This window comes from Arvicola amphibius, chromosome 3 (genome assembly GCF_903992535.2).
Source record: "Arvicola amphibius chromosome 3, mArvAmp1.2, whole genome shotgun sequence".
In the NCBI taxonomy this organism is placed as follows: Eukaryota; Metazoa; Chordata; class Mammalia; order Rodentia; family Cricetidae; genus Arvicola; species Arvicola amphibius.
In genome coordinates, this window is record NC_052049.1 from 119495913 (window position 1) to 119508278 (window position 12366).

The 12366-nt window shown below is 44.7% G+C and overlaps 1 protein-coding gene across 1 annotated transcript in view; it reads right to left on the reverse strand.

The window, feature by feature from the left end:
* Positions 1-3482: 3482 nt before the first annotated feature.
* C3H11orf53 (chromosome 3 C11orf53 homolog) overlaps positions 3483-12366 on the reverse strand; it is a 31477-nt gene continuing 22593 nt past the window's right edge. Inside the window, exons 2-4 of the mRNA XM_038322216.1 lie at positions 8795-8837; positions 4997-5295; positions 3483-3884 (exon numbers count right to left, since the gene is read on the reverse strand). Of these exons, the coding sequence (XP_038178144.1) occupies positions 3483-3884; positions 4997-5295; positions 8795-8837 (744 nt within the window). The remainder of the gene's footprint in view (positions 3885-4996; positions 5296-8794; positions 8838-12366) is intronic.

Genomic DNA, 12366 nt, shown 5'->3' on the forward strand with positions numbered 1-12366 from the left:
AATTTGGTAGCCTAATTCTCACTCCTCCCATTTCCAGCAGGCCGGGCTGATGGAATGGATAATAGATGGAGTGTGTGCTGTGAATGTCTCCCTTGTCATAGGTTAAGTTAACCTCGTGGACACTGAACCAAGTTAGGTATTCTAAGAAGGGTGTAGACATCTTCGTATGCCCCATTTTCCTCTTATGTTCCAAGGCTTGATTGACAGGCTCTGTTTGAGAATCAATGTATCTTTAAAGTATTACCCCATAAATGAGCATAATGTTTGAGTAGATAAATGCAAAGTGAGCCATGATGATGAATATTGAACATAATAACCAAATAAATATTAAAATTATGAAGACATATATGAGGATATGATATATAAATTTAATATATGTATATATATATCATATCCTCATATAGAAATGCTGTTATTCTATTACTGCTTAGTACTATGTAACTATAGTTATTAGAAAGTTTATACAACCGATCCAGAAAACTAACTCTGGGGCCCTCATGAAGATCCCTAATCTACAGAAGACCCAGATCTCTTCTTTCTGGTGTGGGGCCTGATGCTCAGGTTTGAGTAACAGGATAACAGAGGCTCTTCTAGAGCTACTGGGAACCAGAACAGAGGTCTTAAGTGGAAGAAGACTTCAGAAAGAGCAGCTCTCCTCTGCTGTAGCGGATGTTGCCAGCTTTTCCTGGTGAGCACACACGGAGTAGAATAGAGCGCAGACCAACCTCTACTTCCAGTGCGTACCCAGTTACTGCGTGAGGCGGCAGTTGTGTTTCTAATCTTCTGAGGGATCTCTGCTATTGAAGAGTTGTAATCAACCCAAGTGTTCACCAGTGGAAAAACAGATGGAGAAAATTCTCTCTCTCTCTCTCTCTCTCTCTCTCTCTCTCTCTCTCTCTCTCTCTCTCTCTCTCTCTCTCTCTCTCTCTCTCTCTCTTACACACACACACACACACACAAATACTATTCAACCATAAACAAGTTCTGTGATTTGTGACAATACAGATGAACCTTAAGGGCACACATGATGTGAAGTAAGCCAGGAGCCCAAATACAAGTGTTGCATGATCTCTCATTTGTATACATTGTATAAAAAGTTGACCTTATAGAAATAATGATTAACAGAGACTGAAGTGGGGAAGGGGGGGGACTATGAAAGAAATTGGTCACTGGTACAAAGTTACAGTTAGGATAGGTAGGTTTTGTCACACAGAAGAGTTGCCATCAACAGTAACACAGTTAATATTTCAAAAGAGCTAGAAGAGATGATTTTTCCCTTATTTTTAAATTGTAATTGTTGAAGGAAGGATTTTAATGTTTTATGACCAAGACAGGATAAATGTTTTGAAGCCTCTGATACGCTGACTGCCAGGATCTGATCCCTGTATGATGTTCGTGCAGTGTGCTGACTAGTTTTTTGTTAACTTGACACAGATTAGAGTCATCTGGAAGAGGACGCCTCAGCTGAGAAAATGCCTCCATCTGATAGATTTGTAGGAAAGTCTGTGGGGCCATTTTCTTGATTAAGGATTTATATGTGAGGGTCCAGTCCGCTGTGGGTGGTGCCACCCCTGGCAGGAGGTTCTGGGTGTATAAACCAAGACAAAAAGCTGAGGGACGCCTGGGGTACAATCCAGGAAGCAGGGTTCCTCCACGGTCTTTTTCTCCAGGTTCCTGCCCTGCCTTCCCCTCATGATAGACTGTAAGGACCATTTCTGCTCATGTTGCTTTTGACCACGGTATTTATCACAGCAGCAGACAGCAAATTAGAGCATGCATATTGAAGTCTCATGTTGTTCTCCCACAGATGTGCTCATTACACATCTGTATGTGTGTATCTAGGGCTGTCCAAAAGCAGCCGTGGAGAGAGAGGATGTCGGCAGGGGACCTGTGAGGGTGCTACACGGCAGACAGCCACTGGAGCTCATTGTTCCTTTGTTCCCACATGAATACTTTCCAAGTTGGGAGCTTTGAGTACAAGGAAGAGGAAGGGTTTTAACTTCAGCATTTCTGTTGGTATTCCGTGAGCTAGGGGTGGTTTACTTAGACAGAAAACACCACCAGAAGACTAGGAGAGGAAACAAAACCACTATTCACATCTAAGTATGAATTAATACCCAGGTTTGAATTTGCAAGACCCCCTGCCCCCACCTAGCTGAGGTAAACGATGAGACAATAGCAAAAGATACTTTGGGGACTCTATTGAAGAAGTGAGCCAAAAAGGAATTTTAGAGACCACGGTGGAAAATGAGAGCTTTGGCTTCTAGGAGACACGAGGGACCAGAGGGTTCTCAAAGATGTGAGAAGGAAGTAAAGAAACGGCTGTGGCAGAGGATGGGAGGAGGTATGTAATGTCACCTATGGGCCTTGGTTTATGCAGCCACAAAGTCAAGGTGGGTGGGGGTCGTTTATGAGGGTCATGACCTGCAAGTAACCACTCTACTCGGTGGAGATTACTCAACTCAGCAAAGGGATCCACACCCCTCAGACTTTCTAGGGGCAGATTCCTGTTTCTGATGTCTGTTTCTAAATTTGTAGATGATGAGTGCTCTCCGTTTCTCACTGAAAAGCCACAGAGGATTTCCTTTGTATAGCTGGTAAATACTGGGCACGTTGTTGATGACTCTTGCCTGCCAATATGCCCATCCCAATTGCCCCTTTGCCTCTTGGTGTCCTGCTTGCTGCTCGTTTGCAACAGTCTAGTCTTGAAATACATAAATTGGGTTTTGATCATTGACTTCCCTTTGCATTCAGACACTCTGGTGACTATAAATTGATTCCATTAGTCAGATTCTGTCTAGTTTAACTGAGGCTCCCATTGATCAGCCTTTTATAGGGGGGGATTCTGAAATAACATTTAGACACCCTGGGTAAAACTCTACATTTACAAAGCCAGTCTCCTGACCTCATCCTATTTTATGGACAATAAAGCACTCATACCTGGTGCCATATTTTTTACTGGGCCTTTACAAGTCCCTGTAATATGGAATGTGTGTAACACTGCACACTTTAAAGTCACACGGCATATAAAATGAGTTTTATGCACTCCAAGCTACGTTATGCCATTTCCTTTTTCTTTTGCTAAATACACAGTTTTATAACTAATAAAAATTAGATGGAAAAGTCATTGTGTTTTATGATATGGATAAAGTTTTTAATGTAATATAAGAAAAATAACCAGTGCCAAACATGATGCTTCAAAGATAACAGAAAATTCAGAATAAACTGGGTTAGCCAAGTTCTAAAGTGGTCTCCCTGTAAGACTGTCTCATTAGAATGTGAGCCACAAAAATATTTGATTGACATTGTAGTGTTTTGTAGGGGTGTTACAGTGGACAAGAGCAGGGATAAAGGCCCTAGCACTTGGCAGAGCTGTGACTTAAACTCAAAATCCAGTTCTGATTGAGCTAGCACACCTAGAAGAATCTGTGGACACAGAATCCAACTTCCATAAGAATGCAGAAGTCCCCTGGCCTGCAGTCTCAGTAAGCTCTCCGGCATTCATAAGAGCCCCAGGCCATGCTACCATCTTCTTTTGTCCAAGGTGAAGGATCGTGAAGGGAAGAGGTGTCTGACCCCTCCTCTGGGGAGAGGGGCACCACCTTGGATGGGAGGTCGTTTGACACCGTCATGAACGAAGTGAAGGGGTATGAAGACGGGCTGGGGTACCCTGGCGTGTGGTGCAGATCTTCCAGTGAATGCAGCGAGTAGGACTGAGCCCCAGCAAGGGATGATCCCCATCCCATGCTCCTGTGTTGGTTGCTGCTTCCTGACTCCAGCTGGGAGAGGCAGCTGGTGCTGGGTGGCAGGGTCTGCAGGACCTCAGCAGGCACAGGGTCTGGTTGGCTGAGTCCATCCGGCACTGTCTGTTCCCAGGAGTCTCTCTGAGGAGAATGGTAAAGGCATGGAAATTAGTTTTTAGGGATGCTTTGAGGATATAGCGCTGCCTGCTGGACTGAGGCATCCAGAGAAACCATCAAACCCTCTCTTTGCCGCAGAAGCCTACCCTCCAGGCAACTTTACCCTCTGGTGTTTGACTCAAGCCAGGGGAATCTGGGTTAATTTCTACTCAGGGATGTTTCTCTGGGTCCTGCATTCCTCTTTACACAAGCAGGGAAAGGCAGTACCTGGTTCTGTTTTAGAGTAGTACTCCAATGATGTAGTCTTTAGAACGATGTGGTGTGGGGGCTCCCTACCTCCTCAACAGTACATTCTTTGGGGTGGACTGAGTTCATTCACCGTATCACCTACCACCCTCTGAGCCCTTCATCTGTGAAATGGGGCACAAAATTGAGCTGCTGCAAATATTAAATGAACAAAGGCCCGTGAAAGCTCTTGTCACAAAATAAGGCTAATTCCCTCACCCACCCTCACTGTCTAAAATTCCACCTTCAGCGATTCATTCCTTTGTGCCAAGAGACTTTACAGTTTTCTATAAAAGGAGTATTAGCAGCTTTTTTAGATCTTTCTGAACTTATTTCTTTGGAGGGATCAAGGGAGAACACGGTGTGTGTGTGTGTGTGTGTGTGTGTGTGTGTGTGTAGGCTTCTGGAGGAAGCTGGAGCAGAGGGAATGGCAAGGGAGCAGAAGATGAGTCTGGGTGCATCTCTTTGGGGAGTTTGTCTAGTGTGACTTCGGCATTTGCTTCTTAGGGTCCACGGGCCTGAAGAAGTCTTACACTAACAGGGTGTGGAGCATTCAGCAAACAGGATAGTAACAAGATGAGCCTGAATTCTACTTTACAGGGTCCCTGGTTCGAAACCCCAGTTAGACAATTTTGATGCCTTGATTAATGTGATCTTTGTGCAGGCCTGAATCCCTCAGAAGTGTCCCAGCAGATCCAGCCTGACTGGGCACCTCCAGGTTTGAGCAGAGCAACCTCAAGAATCCCCAGATGAGTTATCTCTACCTTCAGCTTGGTTACTGCATATGAGGGCTGGGTCACCGGAGCTGGGGCCTCCCCTTCCTCCCTGCACATTGAAATAACCATACTCACAAACACAAAGTGAGTTGGATCACTAGGGAACGGAGGTGGCAGGAGCGGTGGCAGAGTTGAGGTGCTGAACAGCGAACCCGGTGTGGAGGTCAGCGCTGGTGGGCGGTAGTCTCCATAGGGCTCTGCCAGGTAGGACTCCAGCAGGCCCGGGTGACTCTGTCCAGCTGAGGACTCACAGGCAAACGGCTTAGTCACGCCGGAGGGATAGAGGTCATTTGAGAACTGCTTGCTGCTATGGAAGTCGGAGTCAGACAGGAAAGACCTCCTGACACCGTAGTAACCTGACATGACTGGCGATCCTGTGGCCAAGTGAAAAAGAAGTTAGCAAAGGTTTCATGCAGGAAGCTCAGAGCACTGTGGCTCCTTCATCGGCATCCTGTGAAAAGAGGGTACCCACGTGTGCCTGACGTCGTTAACAAAGAAATAGACATGTCCTGAGTGGTGTGTAATATTCCTGCATCACTCTTTCAGCCCAGATGACAGATATGCTTAAAGTTCACTCTGGATTTAGGGATGAATTCATGTTAGACGTACAATAACTTTACCCAGATAATGATGTATCAAGTATCTTCCAGGTCCAGATGCTTCTAGGAGGGGCATAGAGAGGTAAGTTAAAGAGCCCCTTGGTATCCTAGTCAGCACTAAGTGTCCCCTTGACATGGCTTAGAGAGTCTCAAATAAGTGTCTTTATCAGGTTCATCTGTGGGCATGTGTGTGAGTGATTGCTTTGATTATTAATTAATGTAGGGGGTGCCCACTGTGGGAGGCATCACTCCCTGGGCAGGCGGCCCTGGGCTGTCGAAGAAAGGTAGCTAAAGTATAAGCCAGCAACCAACATTCCTCTGTGGTTTCTGCTTCAAGCTCCTGCCTGAGTTAGTTCCTGCCTGCAGAGTTAGGTCCTGCCCTGTCTTCCCTCAGTGATGGACAGGAATCTGGAAGCTGAAAAGGGTCTTTTCCTCCTAAAAGTTGTTTTAGGTCATGGCATTTGTTGCAGCGACATAATGAAGCTGGGCTATTTGGAACCTATGCCTTCCAATGAACTATAAAGATCTTATCACAGCCTCTGAACGACATCCTGTAGCATACAGGACAGTTTCCAAGTGGCTGCTTCTGGGCTTCTTACAGGAGGTAATGTCTCTCTAGATAAGATAACACACAGCCCACCTCATGCCAAGGGCAGTACTGTCTTCTGATTCTTCTGCGCACTGATCTTCACCACCTGCCTCACACCCGGCTGGCATAAAGTGATGACTTACCATGGGACAGTATAGTTGTAGAAAAGTCAATTTTTGAGAAAAAAAAAAACAACAAAAAAAAAAACAAAAACAAAAAACGATACCCATCCCGCCACACACGTCTGGCTTTGACACTTCTAGTGTTATTTGCTGCCCCCTTGTGGTCACACTGGATCCCTCATTCACTTTGGACATTATGGAGACAGAGCTTGAATAGGGTTTTAAGAGGAACAGAGGGGGCGTGGGCAGCTGAGGAGAGGGTGCCAGAAATGTCCAGATCCTATTTGCCATACTCATGAATATCTTGCATATCACCATAGAACCTTCACCTGGCATTGGATGGAGAAAATGACAGAGCCCCACATAGGAGCACCGGACTGAGCTCCCAAGGTCCTGATGAGGAGCAAAAGGAGGGAGATCATGAGCAAGGAAGTCAGGACCGTGAGGAGTGCGTTTATCCATTGAGACGGTGGGACAGATCTAACGGGAGACCACCAAGTCCAGTTGGAATGGGACTGATGGAACAGGGGACCAAACCGGAATCTCTGAATGTGGCTGACGGTGGAGGAGGACTGAGAAACCAAGGACAACGGCAATGAGCATGAACTCTACAGCATGGACGGGCTCACTGTGAGCCTTGTCAGTTTGGTTGCTCACCTTCCTGGACTTAGGGGGAGCTGGGAGGACCTTGGACTTAACATAGTGAAGGGAACCCTGATGGCTCTTTGTCTTGGAGAGGGGTGGAGTGGGGGTATGGGTGGAAGGGAGGGGAGGGAAAGGGGAGGAGGAGGGGAGGAGATGGAAATTTTTAATAAAAAAATAAATAAATAAAAATAAAAGAAAAAAAAAGAAAAAAAAAAGAGGAACAGAGGGGAAAACTGAAACTGGCAAGAGCCTTATTTAAGAAAGGCCAGTGAATTGGTTTCAGGAGAGAGGAGAGATGCTCAGCACTTTTCGAGAATCTGTGTGGGACACGGACTCCAGGTCTGTGTAATTTATCGCTTGTATGGTCCATATAGTAAAGGGTGGAATCTCATTCACCAAGACCAACACAGGGAGGTAGCAAAAGGGCTGAGATGTGGAGGAGATGCCATCTCTGTCCCTCATCCCTTCCCTCAACAATGGGAGGTTACAACTGAGCTTTGATCCCATCCCTGCCTTTTCTTCAGAGAGAAGAGAAGTGAAGTTCATTGGGGGGGGGGTTCCCTTGGTGACTTGTCACAGCGAGAGCCTTAGCCCCTTCCAGCCAACGGGGCATTTTAGATTTTACTCTTTACTCTGTCACTGCTACAACTATCTTTCCAGTGGGTCTAAAAGTCCCGTGGTGGTGGAGCAGGTCTCATGCAGTGTCTGGTCTGTAGACCCGGGCATGAAATGCTGCATCCGATACTCCATGCAGGGGTCACACTCAGGGGGCAAACAAGCTCCCCAGCAAACCCTCTAGCATGTTTTGACTCACTATGCTGCTTTCATTTTTAACTCACCAATATCCAATCTGCTTGTACAATTGAACTATGTGGAGACAGTTTTAATTATCAGCACACTTTCAGGAACAGAAATCCATGCAAATGAAAATTCATGTCATGAAGACATCCTAGGAATTGGCGCAGGCAGAGAACAGAGTGAGAAGGTAAATAGGAATCCCAGGATGACAGAGTTATATTTCTAATTTCAAATAAAAACCAACGTGAGGAAAAGCCTCTGCTTTACTCAGTGGATCCATTTCTCCCTAAAGAAGAGGAGACGCATTCTAGAAGGTAGGAGAATCGGCAGATACTCCCTCTAGTACAAAAGAGCAGAGGCAAGCAAATTCAAATGGAAGTAAACACGATGGGAAAATACAAGAGTCGTTCAGTTATGGGAGGCTTTGGAGCTCCCCACCTTATGCAACTTGGAAAGTGCTAAATCTCTCCAGAGTTTGAGATCTGGAGGAATAGTGTGTGTGTGTGTGTGTGTGTGTGTGTGTGTGTGTGTGTGTAGCTTGTGAGTGGTGAGGGCAAGGGGGTATATCACTTTTATTACCATTAAGAATATTCCCTTCCTATCCTCCCAGGACGGTGAAATTGAGACCCACGAAACTGACATATGAAACTGACAAGAATACAGTATCTTCAACGCTGTGTGTGATGCACCATGGAAAGTACTTAATAAAGGTAGCCCCCGCCCCTTAATGTTCCTTTCTCCTTCTGTCTACGATCAGATCATGGTGTCAGAGCTTTAGATGTTTTAATACTATACCCAGAGCCTGGTTACTATTGCTTTTGCCTAAAAGCTTCTGCCAGGCAAGGTTTTGAAAACTGCCTACCTCTCAAGACCTAAAGGACTAAGGAAGCTCAGGATGATTCGGTGAGATTTGTCTTTTTTTTTTTTTTTTTTTTAGATGCAAAAATGTGAAAATGGGGCTGTTATCAGAACCTCGGCCGCTGTTGGCTAGGGGATGGAACTTCGGCGATAAGGTAGCTCCATAACATGTGCGTAGCTCTGGGCTTGGTGGAAAACAGAACACAAATGCTCAGTTGCTGCCTAAAAGCCAGTAAATTGTTTGTTGAATTAAAGGTCTCACCTGGCATCTGGACGAATGGAGGCTGGGAGGAGCTGACACTGCCCTGGAAGGCAAACAGAATGCAGGTGTTGTCAACCTTAGTTACAGCTTGAATTTAATTTTAAAATTAGGAATATATATTTCCAAACCATCCTTTCTTTCTTCCTTCCCTCCTTTTTTTTTCTGGGTGTGGACACGTGTGTTTATGCACATGTGCAAGTGCACACGTGTTCACATGTGTGTGGAGGCCAGAGGTACCCGGGTTAACCTTGGGTGCTGTCTTCAGGATGGCCAGCTAGTTAGCGTGCTTTTTGTTTTTTTTTGAGATAATATCTCTCACCAGGATCTGGGCTTGTGGATTAGGCCAGATTGAATGGCCAGTGAGTTCCAGGAATCCCCCGTCTCCACCTCCTCAGCATGGAAGTGTGAGCATATACTATGCCCAGCTTTTTGCATGAGTCCTGGGGTTTTAACTGAGGTCGCCATGCTTGTATGACAATCGTTTATGAACAGAGTTGCCTCTTCACTCTCTAAACTCTTATATTTTGATGCTTAGAAATGTTACTTGAAGATTTGGAGGGGGGCAATTTAGAGTAGAATATAAGTTTATTATATAGAATAGAATAAAGTTTTGCAAGAGAGAAACCAAATTTTTAGGTTCTGATAGATATGCCAAAAAGCATTAGCTAGATGAAACAGAATGATTTATCCTGTATTTTACTCTTTGTGTCGACACTCATTCATAAAATATCTTAGACAATGTTTTGTATGCACATATATATTAGCGTGTTTGCATTCCTATATGCAGTTGGCTTCAACCCTGAATGGATACATTTTATTGTGGGTCTTTATGCAAAGTAAATAATCCACGGAGAGCAGGAATCCTGAGTGTGATTTTTCTTTCTTGCTCAAAGTAGAGCATGGTTCATAAAAGACATAATAAACATTTGTGGAGAGAAGATGCAGTTCAAGGCAGGATTTCTCTGTGTAACAGTTCTGCCTGTCCTGGAACTCACAGAGATCTCCCTGCCTCTGCCTCCCTAGGGCTGAGATTAAAGGCGTGCACCACCACGCCTGGCTGAAATGCAGTTCTTAAAGAGCGCACAGAGTGGTGATTGTGGGAGGGTGGGGAAGTGGTAGGCAGAATACTGTTCTGTTGAAAGATTGCATGTCTTTACATTTTATTAAATGCATGCGTGTTTGTGTGTATATGTATTTATGTGTGTGTATGTGTATATTTGTGTATGTATGTGTGCATGTATGTTTGTATGTATATGTGTATGTGTGTGTAAATGTGTGTTTATGTGTGTATATATGTGTGTGCATATGTGTATGTGTGTATATATGTATATGTATGTGTATATGTGCATGTATATATGTGTGTTTGTGTGTGTGCATGTGTATGTGTGTTTGTGTGTGTGCATGTGTATGTGTGTGTTTTTGTGTGCATGTGTATGTGTGTGTTTATGCATGCATTTGTATGTGTGTGTTTGTGTGTGCACGTGTATTTGTGTGTTTGTGTGTGTGCATGTGTATGTGTGTTTGTGTGTGTGCATGTGTATGTGTGTGTTTATGCGTGCATGTGTATGTGTGTGTTTGTGTGTGCACGTGTATTTGTGTGTTTGTGTGTGTGCATGTGTATGTGTGTTTGTGTGTGTGCATGTGTATGTGTTTATGTCTGCATGTGTATGTGTGTGTTTATGTGTGCATGTGTGTGTGTTTATGTGTGTATATATGTATGTGTGTGTATATGTGCAAGTATGTGTATGTATATGTGTTTTTATGTGTGTGCATGTACGTGTGTGTATGTATATGTGTGTGTCCTGTGGGAGCATGCACCTTGTGGTGGTCAGAGAACACCTTGAGGCGTCAGTTATGTCCTTCTGCCTTCTAAGTATGGAACTTACTTCATCAGGCTTGGAGGTGATCCTGTGACCGGCCGAGCATCAACACTGAAGTCTCACCTTAATTCCTAGTAACTGTAACTGAAACTTATTTAGAAATAGGATCTTTGAAGGTATAATTACTTAAATTAAGATGTGGTCATGTTGAATTAGGACGGGTCCCCAAGCCCATATGACTGATGTCCTTATCAGAAGAGAAAGGGAGCTAGATACATGACTTGGTAGGTAAGAGCCTTGGCTGTCCTTCCAGAGGACTCAGGGTCAGTTCCCAGCACCCACATGGTGGCTCGCAACCACCTGTAACTCTAGTCCCAAAACATCTGATGTCCTCCTTTGGGCCTCTGTGGATACTGCTCACAGGCAAAACTAATCATACACATAAAAACAAATTTTTTAACAATTTTTTTTTTAAAAAGAAGAGAACACGCAGTGATACAGATGAGGTGAGGGTCATATGGAGATAAGAAAAATGTGAATGATTTAACCTCAAGATTAGGGATCAAGGTTGGTTGGTAGAAGCTAGAGGAAGTGAAGGGATTTTTTTTTTCCTGCAGTTGCCAGGGACCAGGACCGGCTGACATCCCCAGAACTGGGAGACAATGTATTTCAATTGTTTTCTGCTCTTTCCCTTGTGGTACCCTGTGACCGGTGATGCATGACTGGGGATTGAGTGGGAACACATTCTAGAGGAGGGCTGTTGTACTGGCATCAGCATGAAGGGTAAACAGGTTTGCAGTGTCTTATAATATTAGAAATGGGGCTGGGAAGTCAGTTCAGTGTCTGCTGTGTAAGTGCCAGGATCAGAGTTTGGATTTTCAGGAGTCATGTAAAAAGCTGGGCAGGCAGTATGTGCTTGTAACCCTGCCTTAGGGGTAGGCGTTGCAAACCATTGCATCCCTGAGGCTTGCTGGCCAGCCAGTCTTTAGTGGAAGAGCAATGGAGAAAAGCCATTCAACAGTGACCTGAGGTCTCTACATGTACGCATGTGTACATACCATCCATGCATACAACAGCATAATACAATCACAGATAAAATACAAAAGAAGTGAATACTGTAGCACAATTAATAAAAACCCAGAGACAGAAATTGGAGTTTAACCTAAAGGCCAGAAAAGCAAAATAGCCAGCCACTGGCTCTTATCTCTATCTCAGTCCGAAATGGTGATCCTGCCTCCAGGAATCTCAGAATGGGACTGTGACTGAGAGCTGTCTCCTCCCATCTTACATTCCTCTCTAGTGCAGGAATTAAAGGCATGCACCACTACCACCCAGTTTCTATGGCAAACAAGTGTGGCTACTGGGATTAAAGGTGTGTGTCACCATGCCTGGTCTGTAAGGCTGACCAGGGTGGCTGTTTTACTCTCTGATCTTCAGGCCAGCTTTATTTATTAAAATGCAAATGAAATACCACTGCAGAATATTACAAAAGCAAACGCTAGCTCCAAAATGGCCCCGAATAAAGAAGGAGGTGAAAAGGCCTTCCAAAGAGGTTAAGCATCCTTAGCACTCAGGCCTCAGGCCTGAGCTTCCAGCCTCTGCCTTTACGGTCCCGAGACTCCTAAGAGCTGGGGAGGTTTCACAGAATCTCACTCAAGCAGCCTGCATGTTTCTAATGCCATGTGTCCAGTCTCTGATGATGGAGAACTTGGTGCCTTGTTTGCTTCTCTACCCTCACTTTTTTTCTCCTGG